General features: G+C 41.7%; 1 protein-coding gene across 6 annotated transcripts in view; it reads left to right on the top strand.

Annotated features, from left to right (window-relative positions):
- The window catches only part of Foxn2 (forkhead box N2), a 46,572-nt gene that overhangs the window by 6,381 nt on the left and 18,925 nt on the right, over window positions 1-21,266 (top strand). For 5 of the 6 annotated variants that reach the window (NM_001399771.1, XM_006239738.4, XM_237502.10 and 2 more), the window contains exon 2: window positions 14,540-15,090. In NM_001399771.1, coding sequence (NP_001386700.1) covers window positions 14,554-15,090 — 537 coding nt within the window. In that variant the 5' untranslated portion in view covers window positions 14,540-14,553. Of the gene's footprint in view, window positions 1-10,021; window positions 10,820-14,539; window positions 15,091-21,266 lie in introns of those variants that run through there. The other variant, XM_039113052.2, reaches the window with a different exon arrangement.

Here is a 21,266-nt window from a genome sequence, read left to right as displayed (position 1 = left end):
GTCTTTGGAATGCTAGGCAAGTGTCCAGCACATGCTCTACCATTGAGCTATACCCTGGTCCCCTTTGCCTTTTGGAGCTGATGGTGTGGTCTTGTTATGTTGTCAAGGTTGGTCTCAAACTTCAATGCTCAAGTTGTCTTTCTATCTAGCTCAGTCTCTGGAATAGCAGGGGCTACAGGAATATGTCACCACTCCTGCTATTGCTTTCTAAATCACTTACTCAGTCACTCAATCAATCCAATCGATCAATCAATCTTTTGAGTTATTTACAATGTGTGCCACATGAAGGTTTTCTTTTATCACAAAATTTTTTCTTTCTTTTTTTTTTCCATGATGGTATTTTTTTTTCCCCAATGGAGGAGTTAGAGAAAAGACTGAAGGAGCTGAAGGGTTTTGCAAACCCATAGGAAGAACAGTATCGACCAACCAGAGCCCCCAGAGCTCCCAGGGACTAAACCACCAACCAAAGAGTACAGATGGAGGGACCCATGGCTCCAGCTGCATATGTAGCAGAGGATGGTCTTGTAGGACATCAATGGGAGGAGAGGCCTTTGGTTCTGGGAAGGCTTCATGCCCCAGTGTAGGGGAATGCCAGGGCACGGAAGTGGGAGTGGGTGATGGGTGGGGGAGCACCCTAATAGAAGTAGCGGGAGGGAGGATAGGATAGGAGGGGAAACCAGGAAAGGGGATAACATTTGAAATATAAATAAATAAAATATCCAGTTAAAACAAACAAACAAAACCCCACTGAGCAGAATTTAATATTAGATTCTGCAATGATCTGGTGCTAATGTCGGTTTTGTTGTTTTGTTTTTGAGACAGGGTTTTACTATGTAGTCCTAGCTGGCCTGGAACTCACAGATATCCATCTGCGCCTGTCTCCTATGTGCTAGGATTAAAGGTGTTATGACCATGGATTGTTAATATAGTTACTTTGAATTTGTATACATTACTTTTGAGATAAAGGATTTAGGAAGCTGATAAAAACGTGACCTTGTGGTTTATGTTAAAAGAAGAAATACAAAGAAAAATGGAAAAAGGTTTCTTTTAAATTAAGATTTTGCTGTACGTTAGCTTTGTGCAGCATCTTCATCCTTTAACGTTGAATTGATACCGTACCCCCTGCTCCCCTTCCCCCAATCAGAGTATGGATTCTACCTGACATGAGTACAGGGATTGAATTCATATTCTCTGGAAGAGTAATTTGAGCTGTTAACCACTGAACCATCCCTCCAGTCTGAAGTGCTCCTTTCTGTTGTACTGATAGGACATTTATTAATAATCTTATCAATAATTGCTGTCTCTTATTGTCTATTGTGTCCTGACATGACATTTTGCTTCTAGACACATGCGTGTATAGTTCTCAGCAATAGTCCTGCAGGGAATATTATATATTTTTATACATAAGAAACAAATAATGAGAAATTATGTAAATGTAGTGCTGGCTGAGTTTTGAATACAAATCTGTCATAGTAAAAATCTATGCTTTTGTATTATAATCTGAAGTTTTTTAAGAAAATGGGTTATCAGAATGAAATGCTTATATATCGATCTGTTGCAAGCAGGAGCAGTAAGAATGCTTGATAGAAGCTGTTATTGAGGTGCCTACACTGACAGGAAACCACTACTTTTTTCTTTTGATACTGTGAGTTAAACATGGTGCTCTTGCCTGGAACCCAGGCAGTTCCGTCATCTGTCAGACTGTGTGGGTGAGTTGGTAGCTGGTGGGTTTGCTTGCCTCTAAATCAAATCTTAACTGTGCAGTTACCTAGAGTGACATTCTGCTATAATTATTTTTTAAATGCTTGCTCCCTAAATGCTATGGGGTTTGCTGGAGCACAAAAAATGAATACAATGCACCCTGCCCACACTGACTTACTTAGATCCTAATGTCTGTCTAATTACCCATCCTTACCCTCTCCGACTCTTTAATGGGCAGAGTGCCATGTGGTCCAGCCTGGCCAGGATCTAGTTGTGCAGGGAAAGATGACCTTAAAAGTTCTGTTCATCAAGCAAGTGTTGTTATTACAGGTAGACATACCTGGTCTCGGTCTCTCTCTCTCTCTCTCTCTCTCTGTGTGTGTGTGTGTGTGTGTGTGTGTGTGTGTGTGTGTAGAAGTTAGGCCTGGTTCTGCCTCCCAGCCTCATGCTCATAGAAATAAGACTCAGACTCAAATTACATTTACAAATGTCTTAGCCATCTAGCTAGGCTCTACTCTGTGGCTAGATCAAAACTGAAGGTTACCCCAGTTGTTTTCATATGGCTGGTTACTTGTGCTCCGGTACCATCATCCAGCTCCTCACATCTTCCTGGGTGGATCTTCTTGAGACTCTCATTCTAGCTCAGAATACTTTCTCCTTCTGGATGTCTTACCTTTTATTCTCTGCCTAAGCCATAGGCTATAGGCTTTTTAATTGACAGGTGATGCACCTGTACAGTAAGTACATAAGATATTCTGTGTGTGTGTCCTGTAACATATATATGTGTGTATGATAACATGTCCCTCACCTCCAAGTCTTTAGTATTTCTTGAATAGATGCTAAAGTCAGTGAAGATAATGTTGTCCATCATTGCTGTGATAGTATTAGGTTCAGAAAGAAAGGAGCTGCCCTCATTTTAGACAGCCAGGCCGCATCATTCTGTATCTTATATACACACCAGTCATCTTTTCATGTATTGCCTACTTGGCTATAGAGTTACTCATTATTGTCTGCTTGGTCATTTTATTTACACTTTGTGAAGGGTTTAAAGAGGGCTTTGGGGGCGGGTGGGGTAGGGGTGGGTTGGAGGAGTCTGAGAAGAGCCTAATTAAATGCTAGTACAGCAGAGCAGGTGAGTTACCCTGTCCTTCTGAACCCACAGTGCTTTGTGCCTTTCTCATAACACTTAATAAATAATAAATAAAATAGCCCCCTTCAGCTAAACTGAACACCTCATGTCAATGCTGATTGAATTATTGGGTTTGGGGATTATTCTGTTTACACCTCAAAAATAAATGTTATTGGCAGTTCTAGAATATTTTTAACTAAAAAGGTACATTTACATATTTTAAGTGTGGTTGTACTTTGGTCTAAGAATAAAGGTCAGATAATTTTAAAGGGGGTTACATTTGAGTGACAGTAAGTAGGCACTACAGACTTAACTCATCACAGTGTGTGACAACATCATGATTAAATATTATGGGACACAGTCTTAGGTTTGCTTTCTCATTTTATTAAGCTGTTTTAAAGATTATTCAAAAATGTTTTATTTGTAGTATAAAATGAAATGTAGCTACAGAAAACCATATAAAACAAATATATAACTTAATAAGTAAGTTCAGTACTCATGTAATCAATCTCCTGTAGACTTTGGTTTTTCTAATTGTATTTTTAATATGGGTTCTTAAATACTTTAACCTCCCTTCTAGCCCACCACTCACTCACCAGAGGCAGTGGAAAGGAAAGGTTATTAGGATATGGGGGGAAATGGACCTATTTAGAAATTGTTCTTTGGAGCAAATCCAATTTGTGTTGTCAGGAATTCACCAGTTCCGTTCACAGAAATCAGCAGCTGCATCTGGATTCACTTGCAAACACTTCTTGGATATACAGTAGTCCAGTTTAAGGAGTGTCAGGATAGCAAATATGAATCAGAAACGGTTGCCCAACCCAGCAGAAACAGCCAGGCCTCCTCTGAATTGGAATGAGTCAGCAGGAGCAACCAGGACCAACGGGGATGCCTGGAGAGGTTCTTTGCTGTACCTTTCAACAAAGTGAAGATCAGCTGTCTTCCCATGCCCTCTTTGGTTTTGAGACAGGGTTCCACTCTTGCTCTAGCTGGCCCAGAACTTTGAGCCAGCTTTCTGCCACCACTGCCTTGTGTTAGGACTTAGGGGTACTGGATCAAGCCAGCCCCCTGAGTATCTTTTTCAGGTATGTTTTATTATCTAAAAGAATGTAAGTTTACTCTTTTTTAATTGTAATTTTTTTTAATAGAATTACCAGTATTTTAGCCATTTTTTAAATATGAAGCTTCTCTGAATTTCTAGGAGGTACCTTTAATAGTCTTAATTTCATGGAGTTCTGTTCTGTTTATACGTTATTAAGATATGTAAGTTGGCTTCTAAGATTTTTAGGTACAAATTTTTTTTTTTTTTTGGTTCTTTTTTTCGGAGCTGGGGACCGAACCCAGGGCCTTGCGCTTCCTAGGCAAGCGCTCTACCACTGAGCTAAAATCCCCAGCCCCCAAAATTTTTTTTTAGAGACAGTCTCACTATGTAACTCTGGCTGGCCTTATATCCCCAAGTAGACCAGGCTGGACTCAAACTCACAGAGATCTGTCATCCTCTGCTTCTCACATGCAGGCAAACTAGCTTTTTTTTTTTTTTTTTTTTTTTTTAAATACAGCAATCTGATTTTGAAGCCCAGGCTAGCCTTTAACTCACAATTTTTTCTGCCTCAGGCTTAATGCTGGGATTATAGGTGTGAGCCACCGTGTTGTTCTGTCATCCTGTCATTACTGTCTGGACTGTTCTTTGTTGACTTTCTTCTGCTCGGCTTTATTTCTGTTTCCATTACTTTATACTAAATGTGGGCTCTGTTCTGAAAGAGAGCTCCTAGAGTCAGTTTTAAGAGTCCAGCTGTCTGTCTATCTGGCTGGCTGGCTGGCTGGCTGGCTGGCTTGGGCAACCTGAAGAAAGAAATCCAAGCTCCTGCTTCCTTTTTGCCAGCCTGGGGGAGGCCTGCAGACACTGCAGCACCCTGATGGATTAGACTGTGATGGAGAGATAGAAAAGATGGAGCACGTGGTGGAGAAACGCAAGAGGACGTGAAGCCTAGGGGTTCATACACTAGAGAAAGGTGGGACTGGACTCAGGCCATGAGGGACAGGCACATACGAAGAGGCCATGGTGAGGTCCTGGCCTGGGCTGCTGCCAAAGGCCATATCTAGGTTTGTGGTCCTGCTGTAGCTGAGGTCTGTGTCAATGTCTGTGGCCCCAGTTACCACCAAAGGCCAAGTGGATATTCACAAATGGATATTCATGGTCTAACCTGCCTCTGTAGATGTAGATGTAGATGTCATTGTTTTGCTAAAAGAGGGGAGGTAGGTGGGGAGAAGATTTCCCAACACACACACACACACACACACACACACACACACACACACACACACACACACACACACAGGAGAGGGGGATGCTGACCTGAGTGGCCTGTGCTGCTTCCTGAGGCCGTGAGGGTCATGCTGCTGTCAGGGCCCATGTCTGAGTTTGTAGTCCTATGGCAGCCTGGATCTGTGTTGATGTTGTCCTGGACCAGTGTTACCACCAAAGGCCATGCAGATGTTCCAGGTCTGGACTGCTGCTTTGTTTGCCCTGCCCCTCACTGATTGCAGCATTTAGGAACGTGGGCCCTGAACCTTGCCTTGGCAGCGAAGTAGAGTTGGCCCTGGTAGCAAAGGTGTGGATGAGCTGTCCGCCTAGGGCATGAGAGAAGGAGGGCTGACCCTGTCCCTTGTCTGGCTGCAGCGTTGGGTGAGTTAGCCAGGGCAGTGCTGGAGAGTTCGCCTGGTGGTGTGGGCGCAGGAGAGCTAGTGCTACCACCCAGGCTCAGATTCAGGGCTTTTAGTTGTTCTATTGCAAAACCTACCTCATTCCTGCTGATCCAAATTCTACCTTATTTTCTTTTGGTGGAGAGGTGCCATACAAAGAGCTGGGAGATGAGTGGGATTATTGGGGTGCCAGTGTAGAACAACCCAGCTCTGTAGGCCGTGCTGTGGATGTCCACCACGTCCTACTGTGGAGCCTGTCTAGCTTCTGTTGATAATTGTTTGTTCCTCTGGGGCTGCCCAGGGAATGCCTGCTTGTTGGTCTGTTTCAGTTCATAGCCTCATCAATACCTTGGTTGTTTGTCTCTTGCCCTTCTCTGTATTAGACATGTATAGAAAACAAGGCTGCAGCCTTTGTTTCTTAGCTTTGGCTGTATTCTAAGAGTTAATGTGTTTGAGGATCTGCTCCTTAGTTGTCTTTTGTTGTTTGTTGCTGGGGGTTGAAACAAGGGCCCTGCACATGATGGATAAACATTCTGATAACACCGAACCACACTCCCAGCTTTAGTTGTCCTTATCTGCTGATTATAAGTGATCAAAAATGTGCCCTGTGACTGCTGTCATGGATAGTCCTCTCTAGGATCATTAACATCTGAGATGATCACATCATTTGTCCTAAAATCTTGGTGAATCCTACTTTTCCCCCTAAAATTATTACCACTTCATGTTTTTTACAGTCATTTATATAACAAAAAGCCCCAAATTTGGTTTTTTGTTTCTTAGTTGATCTTGATTGCCCTAATTCTTACAAGTATTTATCAGCCAGCCCTCATGGCATAGAGTAGGCACATTCTAAACTTGAAGAGAAATAGCTGTATTTAAATAGTTCAGTATTGCTGGGTGGTGTCTGGGGAACTCGTTGGATTTTATTTATTTAGAGATCACTTAACGCAGATGGGGCTCTGTAGCGGCACTTCCAGTGAGTCACCCAGCGATAGTAACTGTGCGGTAGGGTTGTTGTTACAAGTGCACGAGGTAGTTTTAGTAAAGGTTTTTAAGTGATATCTATTACCAATAACCATTCTTTTTTTTTTTTTAAGATTTTATTTATTATATATGAGTACACTGTAGCTGTCTTCAGACACACCAGAAGAGGGCATCAGATCTTATTACAAATGGTTGTGAGCCACCATGTGGTTGCTGGGATTTGAACTCAGGACCTCTGGAAGAACAGTCAGTGCTCTTAACCCCTGAGCCATCTCTCCAGCCCTCCAATAAGCATTCTTAATGCACATGTGTACATTTATCTACATGAAAGCCAAGAATACTTGAATTTGAGTGTGTTTAAAGACAACATCTTGCTCTGTTGTGTAGCCTACCCTGCTAGACTCCTAAGTACTAGGATGCACCACCTGAGTTTCAGTTTTGATTATTCGATTATTCTAGTAAAACTGAATCATACCATTTCTCAGATACCAAAGTAGCATCAGAGCAGAACTGTGATTCCTCATCCAACAAACATTGGAGCAGAAAGCAAAATACACACAGCTTTGCTCTCATGGGAACTGGAGCCTATTGGAATGATACGCATTGAGCCAGTTCAGGTGTTGCAGGTTTTTTATTGTTATTAATTAATTGCGGAACAGTAGAAGAGGGCCTCCTTATGTTAGACCACTCACAGTTTTTAAGGTGAAATATGAAGGATGAATAGCAGTGTCTAGAGTTTTAAGTATGCTATGTATGAACAATTTTAATGCACAGACATGCAAGGAAACTTAGTTTAGGGACATATTATCAGAGTTCTGTGTGTTGGAGCTTCCATGTCAACATACTGTGGTCTAGGTTAAAAAAAAAAAAAGGCGGGGCTGGGGATTTAGCTCAGTGGTAGAGCGCTTACCTAGGAAGCGCAAGGCCCTGGGTTCGGTCCCCAGCTCCGAAAAAAAGAACCAAAAAAAAAAAAAAAAAAAAGGCAAAAGCCAATTAGAATAAATTAGTCCCATGGTTTAGATAATAGTGAATGCTTTTAAATTGTCTTGTTTTCAACTTAAAATAGAAACGTTCACTTTGTTGGGTAGGAGGAACTTTTCGTTCAATTGAGCTTTTGTGGTTTTATTCTAAAATTTTATGGTTTTTTTTAAAAGTAAGTGTATATGAGGGAGACAGGGAAGGAAGAGGGTGGGACACAAGCCAGAAGGGGACCGGAAGGGGATGCAGAACCTCCTAACTGGAGTTCAAGCGGTTGCCCAGTGTGAGGGCTGGGAGTCAGACTCAGCACGCTGGGGCAGCAGTGTGAGCACTGAGCTGTGTTGGTTTTGAGACACAGTCTCACTATGCAGCCCCAGCTGGTCCGGAACTCACACAGAGCCCACCTTGCTTCTTGCACACTGGAGTTCAAAGGGACTAGAGATATATGCCACCACCTATGGCCCCTATGGTACTGTTTTTTTGAAATTATTATTTATGGTTAAGAGATTTCTTGTAACAAAATGTTGTGGGTTTCCCCTTTAATTAAATAGATCTTAGTATATTTTAAGAACATTTTTAAATTAAAAGTTTTACTTTATATACCCACAGGAGTCAGGGGAGGGCATTTGTCTGTCCTGCAATTGGAGTTACAGGTGCAGTCAGGTGGGACCTGTGGAAGAGCAGCAAATGCTCGTAACTGCAGAGCCGACACTTTAAGAATATGTATTACCATATTGATGCTAACAGTATTGGATTTTATTTATGGCCCTGAAACTAGTTTTGGAAGTCATTAAATATCTAAAAATTCACTGGTAAAATTTGCCCTTGGCTTTAAAGAATGAGTCAACCCATAGACAAGTAAATACACATATCCTTGCAGTAGTCCTGAATTTTAAACTATGAGCTTTAGTGTGAAAAGCCGAGTTCTTCAACAGAACTTACTAGTTAAAGAGATGTCCATGACATAAGAGAGAAACGCATGTGGTACTGTTGTGTGCACACATAATCTTGATGAATGTCATTGGAAAGAGTGACCAGCTGTGGAGGTACTGGTCAGAAGGAGAAACATTGCCGTATTCCTATTCAGCCATTGTACATTCCTGGGTGCTGAAGTAGCCAAGCTGCTGCCCCCAGTTTTAGCAAGGATCCTTCTGTTAATTTAAGGTCCTGCACGGTGCCTCCACACAAAGCCCAAAATGTTTCACACATCAAAGTCCAGCCAGCCAGGCAGGCTGGAGTGCCCCCCCCCCCATCTTTCAGTGTTTTTGTTTCTTATACAGAAAATAACAGGTTGGCTTACCATTTACCTCTTACAGGTGAATCAAATATTGCCTCGTTTTAACTTCCCCAAGAAACCAACAACCGTCAGGGATTTTTTTTTTTTTTTTTTTTTTTTTTTTTTTTTTTTTTTGGAGATAAGCTGAAACAATGGATAGAAATAGCATTCTGTGCAAATTATTTACACAGATGCAGAACATAAACTCAGGGTGTGTCTGGGTGAGTTATGGAGAGAGAGAAAAGTGGATTTAGAGAGAGGTTGCCATATTGCTTTTTTCTTTTTTAATTTTAGTGGTTTTCAGTGTTGTTGAAAGATGTTTTTTCCCTTCATCAGTTTTATTTCTCTTGTTACCAGAATTAGTTGAGAAGCAGTTTCTCCATGAGAACTCTGTCCCTGTCTCTTAACTAGAAAGTGCAGCTGCACACATTTTTGTTGTTACTCAGAGACAGTGGGTCTCATGCTGTGTCACCTTAATCTGACCAGGAGGCACCTTTATCCCTGAGAGACCATAATGCCTCAGTTGTCCTGATACATGACATCATGTAGCAGTGTGATCAGATAGACATCCTTTTGCAGTACATACGGGATAGAAATTTGTTTTATTCATTCTGTGTTTATATGTGTACCCCTCAGTGCGTTGCACCACATGCATTCAGGGCTCTGAGAAGATCAGAGAGGACATTGGGTCCTCTGGGGCTGGAGCTGTGGGCGGTTGTGAGGCGCCATGTAGGTGCTGTGAGGTCAGTCTTCTGCACGAGCAGTAAGTGCTTGTAATCACTGAGCTGTCTCTTCAGCCTTTGTATTTGGGATTTTGAATCTGTCTTCTAGTCTCAGAATTGGGTGTTATGGAGTGGCCACTATTTATAATGGAGAACCTTAAAAAATAAAATGTCAAAACCCTAGGAAATGCTGGGTTGTATTATGGTCCCTGTCACAGTAACTGTTTTATTGCTATGAAGAGACACTGTAATAGCGAAGGCAGCTCTTAGGAAAGAAGTCATTTACTTGGGGGCTTAGTTTTCAGTTTCAGAGGTCCTTTATCATCATGGCATCATGACAGGGAGCATGGTAGTGTGCAGGCAGGGTGCTGGAGAAGTAGGTGAGAGCTACACCATGATGAGGGAAGGGGGGGAGAGGGAGAGAGGGAAGGGAGGGTGGCAGAATGGTCAAGAGAGCTTGAACTCAGATCCTTCAGCCTCTGACTCCTGAGTGCTGGGAGTAAAGGTGGGTACCATCAAACCCAGCCAGAAGTATCTTGATAATAGCTAATAGATGGATTTTTTATTTAACTTGATAAAATTCTGAAAGAGGACAGTAGATTCTGAGGAGTCGAATATGAATGAATATAACTCTGTACATGTAAAAATAGCTGTTTTCATTGTACCAGTTATATTGTAATTTGTTGCTTTAGTTTTTGTTCCTGAGAATACTATTAATAAGTAAAAACAACTCATTTTTCTAAATTTCTTAGGTTATCTTTTTAAAGATTTTTTATTCATTGTGTGTGTGTATGTGTGTATGTGTGTGTGTGTGCGCGCGTGCGCTTGCGAGACTGAAACTACAGGTGGTTGTAAGCCACCATGGTGCTCTTTTTAAAGATTTCTTTTATGTCTGAGAATGTTGGCATTGGGTACAGCTGGCAATAAGGAATTTCTTTTACATTAATAAAATACTAAAAAATTTGAGATTTAAATTATTTTAAGTTGCTTAAATCTCAGAGATTGGAAGTATTGTATTAAGTGATACATTTGGTAGAGTCCAGTTATAAATGCAGTACATGAAACAGAATGAGGAAGTGAATGTCGACTCTACAGAAAATGGGGAAACAGTTATTGCAGAAGTCTGAGAAGCCCCGCATGGTCATGGCTGCCTTGCCCAGCGCCTGTCCTAGGTTTGGGGGACAGACACACTTGCTTAATTGTAGGATCCTTTCTGTAATTTCAAAACAAAAATGGACTAATTCATGTTATAGAAAAAGCTTTGTGATAGAATAGGCTATTATAATCATCTAAGAGGTGGTTTCTGTGTAGGCCTGGAGTTTTCTGGTAAGTCTATGAGGTGTGGGTGTGGGTGTCTGTTGTGTAACTACTACAAATAAAATAATCTAGCACATTTTTCTCAAGAACCTTGAGCTTAAGTTTAAGTTATAAAAATACATTAAAGAAAAGCTGGAAAGACTAATGACAAAGGCCATTACCATGTTAGTACTATAAACAGCTTTTAAATACACATCCCTCTAGTTTTCACAGGTTCTTTTGTTTATGTCAGTAATTGTTTTAGAAGCTCAATTTTAGTGGCTACCAAATAGTAGATTGAATAGGTAATTGCAGGACATGAACGTTAATAATTTTCCAACTTTAGTGATTCTTTGGATATTTGTAAGAGTGGAGGTGGGAGAGGGAAAGTTGTAGAGGGGTTATAGATGTACATGATCTAATTTATGTTTCTGGATGGGAATGTTTTTTAAATTACTAATATCTTTACTTGCTATATACCATGCACTGTGCCACATAATGATTAACATCAGATTTTGATTTTAGTTTTCTTGATTGCTAGTGACGTTGAGTATTCTCTCACAGTTTTGCTATGACACTTATATCTGCTTTGGCAGACAGTGCTTGGGTGAATCAGACAGTGATTGTTGGTACGCCAAAATGATAGTGTAAAACAATTCCTTGGTATCCTTGAAAATACTGCCAATCTTGCTAAGGCAATGCCAGCCTTCAGTGTCATCTTGAGTTTTCCACTTCGCTACCGCTTTCCTGTAACGCTGAGGCACATTTGCTCCATTCTAAAATAATGGTCTTTGGAAATTCATATCAATGTGGTAATATGCTGGAATTGTATCAGGTTTGAGGGACACAGAATTATAGTGTGAACACCAGTCATGTTTATGAACCCAAAAAGACCCTAATAAAGGAATTTTTATAAACCATATTTGCCCCATCTAAATTAGTGTCTGATAATATTTAGTCGAGAGATTTTGATTTTTGAGTCCTGCTACACTAATGCACTCATGTTGTGTGTAGCAGAGACAGCTCAGGCAGTTCTTCCTGCTGGAGGGCATCCTCTCATTGCTGCACCACAGGAAAGGCTTTAGGGAGAGAGAAAGTGACAAAGTAGGTTGTCATCAGACATGAGGTGTCACAGCTTGTACTCTCTAAGTTTGATAACGAGGTTATTAAATATTAAGAAGAGCGATACGGGCTGGGGAGGAGGCAATCCCAAAACATGATAGACTCCTCAAGAGAGTCCCTTTTTTTAGGTGTCTTTACAATGGCTGCTCATATGATCCTGTGGCTCAAAGGTTGTAATTTACGAGGTTTAAATATTAAGTAGAAATGTATAAGCTGATGCACTTATTTTTCTTTCAGAAACTTGTTTGAAGTTGATTTAATCTTGTTCATGGTTATAGCTTTCAGAATGAGAATGGAGCGTAACATCTGGGAGGCTCCTTCCCGGCACCTCACACGCCAGGTGGCACCAAAGCACAGGCCTGTAATTCCCGTACTCAGAAGGTTGAAGCTGCAGGACCTGAGGTTTAGGTCATACTTGTGTACATAGGGTTCGAGACCCTGTCTCCTTTGTATACACTCTGGCCTGAGTAAAGAGCTCACTTGGTGTTTTAGCACTCTTGTTATGAGACTCTTTTAAAGGAACACTTCACGTTATCTCTGCAGTTTGGGCTTTATCAGTTGTGTGGGAGTTCCTTGACGCTGAGTCCGCAGAAGAGACAAATATTCATAGGTGGCGTTCTATACTGTTCCCGTGGTGTATTGCAACTAGAGCTTTGGTTCCGAGCGTGCCCGCATGGGTGTAGATGTTTAGCCTGAGTCGTCCTCATCTATAGAGTCAGGTTCATAATTGTCTCAACTTTAATGATGGCTGACACCGCTTCTGGCCCTCACACCATTGGCTGATGTTATCACTATTTGAGAAATCAGTGGTAGCTCCCAGGATCCAATAGACAAGTTTCATAGTTCCTAAGTGGCTGGTGACTGTGGTCTAAGCAGAAGGAACCTCTACCGTTATGTCTCTCATTTTACTTAAGTAAGCATGAGTCAGTCCAATAGGTTATAGGCTTTTTGTTGGCTTTAAAAATAAGATACCTTTGTATACACTGAAAGGAACTAAGTAGCACTAGTTTTTTCTTCCCTCTGGTCATCGGTGCTCTGGGAGGGGTTATTTGTTACGGCAGTTCAAACATCTTATAATAATGGGACACATTGAGGCTGAGATGATTGGTAATGCAGAGTTAGGTAAAATATTGGATTTTTAACAAAAGCAAATTTAATCTGGATTTAACTTAGCCAATGAATTTTTGGAGTACAAAATTGGCAAGACAATATTAAATATGTTCTTACCACATAGAGAAGTAACTGTGAAATAATTTATTCCATTTATGTGGCCTTCTTTGGTATGTGTGTGTGCATGTGCATGCGTGTGTGTGTGTATGGGTGTGTGTTGCATCACAGTTTCATTACATAGTCCTGGCTAATGACAAACTTGCTGTGTAGACCAAGCTGGTCTTGAACCTGAGTTACCGCCCTGAACTGCCTTCTGGATAATGAGGTTATAGGAATACACTGTTATGCTCTGCTAATTAGTTTATTTTAATCATTCCATGATTAATACATGTGCAGCTTTATATATTATTCTCTTGGTTAAAATTAATGTGAAGTGTTTTTTTCCTTCGGTATGACATATAAAAACAAGACTCGTTTACTTTTTAAAGATTTTATTTTACGTGTATGGATGCTTTGCTTACATGTGTTTATGGGCACCATGTGCCTTTTACCATGGAAGTTAGAAAAGAGCATTGGATCCTTTAGAAGTGGAGTGACGGATGGTGGAGCTGCCGTGTGAGTGCTGAGAAGTTCTCCTAGGTCATCCTCCACAAGAGCAACACGTGCTCTTACGTGAGCCATCGCCACAGTCCTAGGAATGATAACTATTTAATGATATTTTAATGATAAATATTTAAGATTTGAAGATTTATTTGGAGTTATTGCCTCAGCACTTACAAATTTGAGTAGTTTAAAGATTGAACAATATGTATGACTATTACAGTAAAATATAGATACTTAGGATAAATTATAAAGTCATGATACAATCTGTTTATTACATTTATTTATGTGTGGAAACAGCTACATGATATATGTCACTGTGTACATGTAGAGATCAGATCAGAAGACAGCTTATAGGCATTTGCTCTGATTCTACCTGATGGGTTCTGGGAGTTGAACTCAGGTTGCCATGCTGTATCCATAGTGTGGCCATGACTAGCCCCAGTGTTTGCTAATAGCTACTACTGGTTATTGTACAGTAGGAACTTTACTATTTAAGATACATTGTTTAATTTTGTTACTATCAGCCATACATATGATTCCGTAAAGTTACATTTTATTTACTATTTATTCTTTCAAACAATATAAAACAACTAGTATTTTGTATACATTGTAACTGTCAAAACTATATTATATTTAAATATTATATGGGGGGCTAGCATGGTGGTACACACCTTTATTCCCAGCACTCAGGAGGCTCTGAGTTTGAGGACAGTCTGGACTACAAAGAGAGGCCCTGACGCAAAAAAAAAAATGAAACAAAACCCCAAATATGTATGTGTGTATGTTTATTTATTATATGGCATAATCAATTGCAAATTTTTCTCGATTTTCATATGTATATGTGAACATTTATTTTCTTTTCTAGAGTTTTAGATTTGTTATTATTATTAATTGGTAATTTGTCTTTTATTGCAGAAATATAGGAGTAAATGGGTCCAGTAATTGGAATGACTCCGGATAAGAGAGCTGAGACCCCGGGAGCTGAGAAGGTTGCAGGACTGAGTCAGATTTACAAAATGGGGAGTTTGCCTGAAGCTGGGGAAGCTTCCAGGCCAAAGGCCACTCTAGTGGGCAGTGACTCCACAGATGACGAACTAACAAACTTGAACTGGCTTCATGAGAGTAGTGACCTTCTAACCAACCTCAGGCTCGGCGGTGAAGGCCTTCCAATGGTTAGCCCATTGTATGACATAGAGGGAGATGATATGCCATCCTTTGGACCATTGTGCTGCCAGAACCCAGAAAAGAAGTCAGCAACTTCCAAGCCCCCCTACTCCTTTAGTCTTCTCATTTACATGGCCATCGAACACTCGCCAAATAAGTGCTTGCCTGTCAAAGAGATTTACAGCTGGATCCTGGATCGCTTCCCGTACTTTGCCACTGCACCTACAGGCTGGAAGAATTCTGTTCGGCATAATCTATCCCTGAATAAATGTTTTCAGAAAGTGGAAAGAAGTCACGGCAAGGTGAGTGTGCATAAACATCATTCTGTGTGGTGGGTGCCATGTCAGGTTTGCTTGAAGCTAATTATAGTCTTCATTCGCGTTAATATCTATGATGTTTTAAAATTGCTTAGTGTTGAAAGAAACTTACTAAAATCACATTCAGTTGCCTTTGGCACCTGGATGGTTCTTTGACATTCCTTCTTGAACTTGGGGCAGGGCCTTCAGCAGGCTGTGGTAGGAAAGCACTACCACTGTGCTGGCCTCAGACCACCTAAGGTGCTTCTTTGCATCTTTTTTTTAAGGTGTGTGCCTCTTTTTTAAAGATAATGTTTGTTTGTTTGATTGCTTGCTGGCTGGCTCGCTCAGTCGCCTGCCTAATTTATCTGTCTGTCTATCCGTCCATCTGTCCATCCATCTATCAATCACCTACCTATCTACCTACCTAATCTGTCAGTGTAGCCCTGGGACTCTCTGTAGACTAGCCAGACTGGCCTCAAACTCCAGAGATCCACCTGTCTCTGTCTCCCAAGTGCTGAGATTAAAGGTGTATGTCACCACTGCCCAGCAAATTTTATTTATCTTTAACTATATGTGTTTCTGGGTTTGTGCTTGATTACAATATCTTCAGAAGTCACAGTAGGATGTTGGATTCCCCAGAGCTAGAATTAAAGGCATTTGCGAACTGCCTAATATGGGTGCTAGGAAGTGAACTTGGGTTCTCTGGAAGAGGCAGCACACTCTTTTAACCCCTGATGTGTCTCTAGCCCTACTGAGTTGATAGCCCTGATTTCTTCAACTGTGTCAGGATATACATATCCTATTTGTCCAGCATAGCTCATTTACCTTAGAGGTTTTCTGTAGATGTGGGAGGTATACAAAGGCAGTATTTTATTCTGTACGAGTGAGAAGTGTAGGCAGGCAGAGTGGAAAAGCACAATGAATGTGAAGGCTGAATGTCGTAAGTTACTAGGAGGACTTCAGTGTTGAAGTCAGAACAAGGTTGTGATAAGATTTTCCTTTCTTTCATTTGTGAATGATAGTGCATTGTCATCCTAAACCTGTCTGGGTTCTCTGTAAAAAGAGAATTGCACATCATGCCACACATGGATATAGTTTTAATAAAGATATAGGGTTTGAAGGGTTAAGTTTTGCTAAGGGAACTCCAGGCTCATCAAATCACCCACAAAGAAGTGGTGGCAAGAAGTTACTCCCTCAAGCAGAGGGAGCAGGCTGGGATCGGAGAGGATGGTGAGGGTCCTGGAGCCCAGAGTGGACAGCTGTGTGTGTGTGTGGGGGGGGGCTGGTCACTTTCTCCTCTAGATTCCCTCCCAACTGTTGGGTATTGCCTGTGAGAACCACAAAGTCAATGTGGAAAAAGTGATTACTGTCTCAGAATGCCAAAAGCCAACTTCTCTTTTATAAAGCTTTTATTTTATTTACATTTCTTTTTTTTTTTTTTTCCTTTTTTCTTTTTTTTTTTCGGGAGCTGGGGACCAAACCCAGGGCCTTGCGCTTGCTAGGCAAGCGCTCTACCACTGAGCTAAATCCCCAACCCTTAAAGCTTTTATTTTAACATTAAAGTTTTGTTTGTTTTCTCTTCACATGCTAGGGCTTCTTGATTTAGCTTAGGCTGGAACTCATGATCCTTCTGCTCCGGCCTCCCAAATATGTTGTCATCACACTAGACTCAGCCAATGCTTTGGGGATACAGAGGCTATAAGCAGATATTCAGGGCAGCTTCTGGAAGGCAAGAACTCTGAGGGAAGCTGCCTAGGAAAGACAAAAGGAAGGGCCAAAGGAGCCCCCAAAGCGGGGTAAGTGTAGCTCAGAAAAATGCCTGCCTGTCTTGGTAGAACACAGAACCAGCCATGCTCTATATTCCAAGAAGATAGTCTCAACCAGATGCCCTCGGAGTCACGTGATTATCATGGAGCTCCTAGGAGCTCTGAGTGCTGGTCAGAGTCAGACAGCTAAAGCTCTGTGTTGAGGTGTGGTGACCGAATCCAGGGCCTTGCGTTTGCTAGGCAAGCGCTCTACCACTGAGCTAAATCCCCAACCCGGTGTTAATAAATCCTGTCGGCAGGTTTGCTTTGCCCTGAGGTTTATGTTCCTGGATGAAACACACACACACACACACACACACACACACACACACACACACACAGCCTTTATATTCTTTATATTTTGATATACCTTAAACAGCTCAATAGCTGTGCCCCTGCCTAACCTCTATGCGGTTGGTTAATCCTGAGTTTTACTTACTAAATCTATGTTCTATCTTGGCTGCTCTGGACTCAGGGCTGCTCAGTTGGGCTGAAGTCTCCCAGCTCCCTCACATAGCCCTAGCCATGCCTCTCTGTCCTCCACTCTTCTCAGGCATGGTGTCTCTTCTCCCTCCACACTTTCCTGGCATAGTGGATCTCTCCTTCATCCCTCTCTTCTCCTGGCCCCAAACCTAGGAATTCCCAAATCCTACCCCTGTGTCCCTCCCTAGCTATTGGCATCTTTATTACCAATCAGAACCAACTGGGGGCAGGGTCCCAGAAGTTAAGTGCAGATACTCATTCAAACAGGATTTGGGGGGGAACATAAACATTCATAATACAAGCAGCTGAAGGGGGTGATTCTGATGCTAAGGCCCTATTCCCCAATTAGATCTTGATCGATCAATAAGGGCCAATTGCTGGGTGAAGGAAAGAGACAGGACTTCCAGGTCCCCATAGGCAGGCTGAGAAACAGAAAGAGGAAGGGAAATTTCACCATCCTTTGGAAAGAGATTGGGGGAGATTAGAAACGCAATCAGCTGAGGGCAGTTTTGGGTTGTTGAACAAGGAGAAGGTAACCAGGGCACTAAGCTAAGGGCAGATTAAGTGTGCTGAGCTAAGAGTATTGGGAAGGGCATGCTAGTCACAGGAGATTAGAAGTGCCCAGCAATTGAGCCAAGAAGGTAGGTTGAACTTAAGTTGCCGTGTGTATTTATGTGTGTCTGTGTCTGTGTTTTTCATCCATAGATCCAATATTCTCTGGGAAGGGCTGGTAATGCAGTCCACCCGGAGCTGAAAGCAGGATTGAAGGAACTACATGCTACAAGCAGCTACAGTGTTGACTAGATGGGGGTTTAGTGGTCCCACCAGGAGGATTCCCTGAGAAGACGGGGAGGAAGGCTGGAAAGGGAGAGAGATGCGTAACTTCCCCTGTAGGGAACATTGAGAAAGTCGTGTTATAAGGCAGAAAAAAGAAAGCTTTATTTTCAGAGGTCAGGAATGGGAAGTCCACACAGTCTAGCATTGGAAAATAGGAGATGGAAGGAAGGAGGATTCCATAGGTGTGTACTATCCAGCCCCATCCTGGCATCTCCCACCCTTCAGGAGAGGTGTGGGGCAGCATGGGACCAGGCATGGCTGGTGTAGTGGTTTGAATGAGATCGTCTGTAATCTCCAACATTTGCATATTTGGTCCTCAGTGGTTGTTTGAAGAGGATTAGGAGGTACACCCTTGCTGGAGAAGGTATGTTATGGAGGTGAGCTTTCAGGTTTCAAAAAGACTCCTGCGGTTTTCAGTGAGTTCTCTCTTCGCTTCCTGTTTGTGGATCGAGGCGTGGAATTCTCTCTGCTGCTCCTGTCACTTTTGCCTGGTACCTCCACTCTTCCATCATGGACGCTAACCTTACAAGAAGAGGGTTACTCTTACTGTAAGCCCTGGATAAACTGTTCTGTTATGGAAAGAAAAAGGTACCATGACCAAGACAACTTGTTGGAGGAAGAGTTTATTGGGGGCTTAGTTTTAGAGGGTGAGTCCATAACCATCAAGGTGAGGAGTGAGAGCTTGAGATACAAGCATGAGGCCGAGAGAGAGGAGACAGTGCTAACTGAGAGTGCTGTGGGCTTTGAAACCTCAAAACCCACCCGCCAGTGACACACTTCCTCTAACAAGGCTGCTCTTCCTAATCTTTCCCAAATAATTCCACCACCGAGGATAGGTGCCCCTGGAGGCTATTCTCATTCAAACCACCACAGTGGCCTTGGACTCATTAAAGATTTCCTTTTATTTATTTATTTTAATATGAGAGTGTTTTAGAATGCTGACAAGGTTGACCTGGAACTCACAGAAATCTGCCTAACTCATGGGGTTAAAGGCATGTACCACCGTGTCCAACCTATTCCATTTTCTTTTACATGTATGTCAGTAAATGCATGTGTATGCACTATGTACATACAGGAGTCTGAAAAGGCCAGAAGGCATCAGATCACCTGGAACTGGCAGCAAGGTGGTTGTAAGCTGTTATGCAGATGCCAGGAAGTGAGCCCAGGTCCTCTGTAAGAACAGCCAGTGACCTTAACCTTTGAGCCATCTCTCTAGTCCCAGGCTTGAACTTCTGATCTTGATCTGGCTGCCTCTGTCGCCTTAAATGCTGGGATTTTAGGCCTTTTCGTCCACACCTAATCTGAGCAGTTGAAATGTTCAGAGAAGAGGATGGGAGGTAAGAGCTAGGAAGGATACTGTCTGGAGTTTAGGTAGAGTTTGAGAAAGAGAAAAAGGTCTGTTCATGAAAAGTAGGATTCAGACAGAAATTGTAACACTGAAGCAAAAATTGGCAAGCTATCACAGGTAAGGTTAAACAGGAAGCTTTAGGTATAGTTACCAAACTCCGACTTGGTGAACCAGTGCTTTTTATTTGAATTGCTTTAGTAAGAATGTAAGGGGATCACTGACAGGAGTAGAAGTGACTCAAAGACAGCTCCATCAGCAAAGCCTACCCCAGCGTGGACAGCTCAGAAGCTGGGGACCTGGAGCACAGTGCAGTCTGCAGCAGCTCTAGAGACTGGAACAAGTCCTTTCCAGGTCCTCAGGGCAGCTCAGCTGGTCTCTGCTTCTCTCAGAAGCTTTGCAGCTTATCTTGCCTGAAGAGAGTGACTCTCAGAAGCCTTTATTGTTTACTGTGGGAGGGATGGGCATAGTGAATCTGTAGATTTCATGGACTTCCTGGAGCTATTTTGAGTTGTTTATGTTCTATCTTAAGTTTCCTTGCCGGATGGAATGTTTCAACCACAGAGGAAAAAGCTTGATGTTGATGAAAATAGAAGACTTGTTTAATTGTTTGGGATTCAGGAGTATTATTACATTCAGGGGCAGAGGAGAAAGTGCATGTGGGGGAAAAAAGTTTTGAGGCGGCCTTAATGTAGTCTAGACTGGTCTCCAGTGACCTTGAACTCCTGCTTCCACCTCTCAAGTGCTAGAATTAGTTTCCACTACCATCCGTCAGTGTTTTTTGTTGAAACCTTTTTGAGTGTCTCAGAATCTATTTTTCTTTGCATCTGTGGAAGATAGGTCAGTTATTCTTCCATTAAATTGAAGTTGAATTTACTACCCTTCACAGCGATGTTATCTAGAGATGCAATTCTCCCCACAGAAGGCAAGGTCTGTTTTCTGACCCCTTTGTTATTACCATACCACTTCACAAAAGTCGGCTCCCAGGTCTAGAGAGTAAACTTACAGTCATTGCTTGTGCTTGTGCTTGACCACTGAGTCAGCCAACATCCAAAGCTTACGTTTTTCTGAATTTTTATTAAATGTAAGTGAACATTATGACTGGAATTTTTGTCCATACACACAGAATTAAGTTTTGCCTAGTTTAGTATAGACAACTCTTAAAATGTAGAGAAGGCAGGAAGATAATATTTCAGAAATAGTAATATATTTTCTGAATTTAAATAAAACTTTTATTAAGCTGAATCTTTGCAATTTACCCCTTTAATGGGGTAAATTCTACAAAACCTGTGAAGCCATTCTCAGGTTTAGCATTCATGATAGTAAAGGGGAGGAGGGTGCTTATTTTCTGTTTTCCACGAAGTTTCCAGGCACTTCATTTCTATAGACAATTTTATGTTAGGATAGTGATCATTTGGGTTTTATCATTTAAACAAATTTTAAGGGAGAATTAGTTTAGAAAATCTCTTTCAAACTCTAAAATATAGATGAGCAAATACATAGTTTTATTTCTTGTTACTAATGGCTCATGAACGGGCCCAGTGAAAGGAAGTGTTGCCATGGCAACAGAAGCCTGGCTGCTATTTGAAACTCTACTCATATACTTAAATGTCCTGAAACTGCAAGTTCTTAGCTTTTACAATTTGCCGTTTCAAGGAAATAGCTTTTCTACTGTGATTAAAAACCATTTTCAGTCTTCTCACTGTAGA

This window comes from Rattus norvegicus, chromosome 6, assembly GCF_036323735.1.
Source record: "Rattus norvegicus strain BN/NHsdMcwi chromosome 6, GRCr8, whole genome shotgun sequence".
NCBI lineage: Eukaryota > Metazoa > Chordata > Mammalia > Rodentia > Muridae > Rattus > Rattus norvegicus.
Note: the sequence above shows the minus strand (reverse complement) of the source record. Positions and strands in the feature narration are given on the sequence as shown.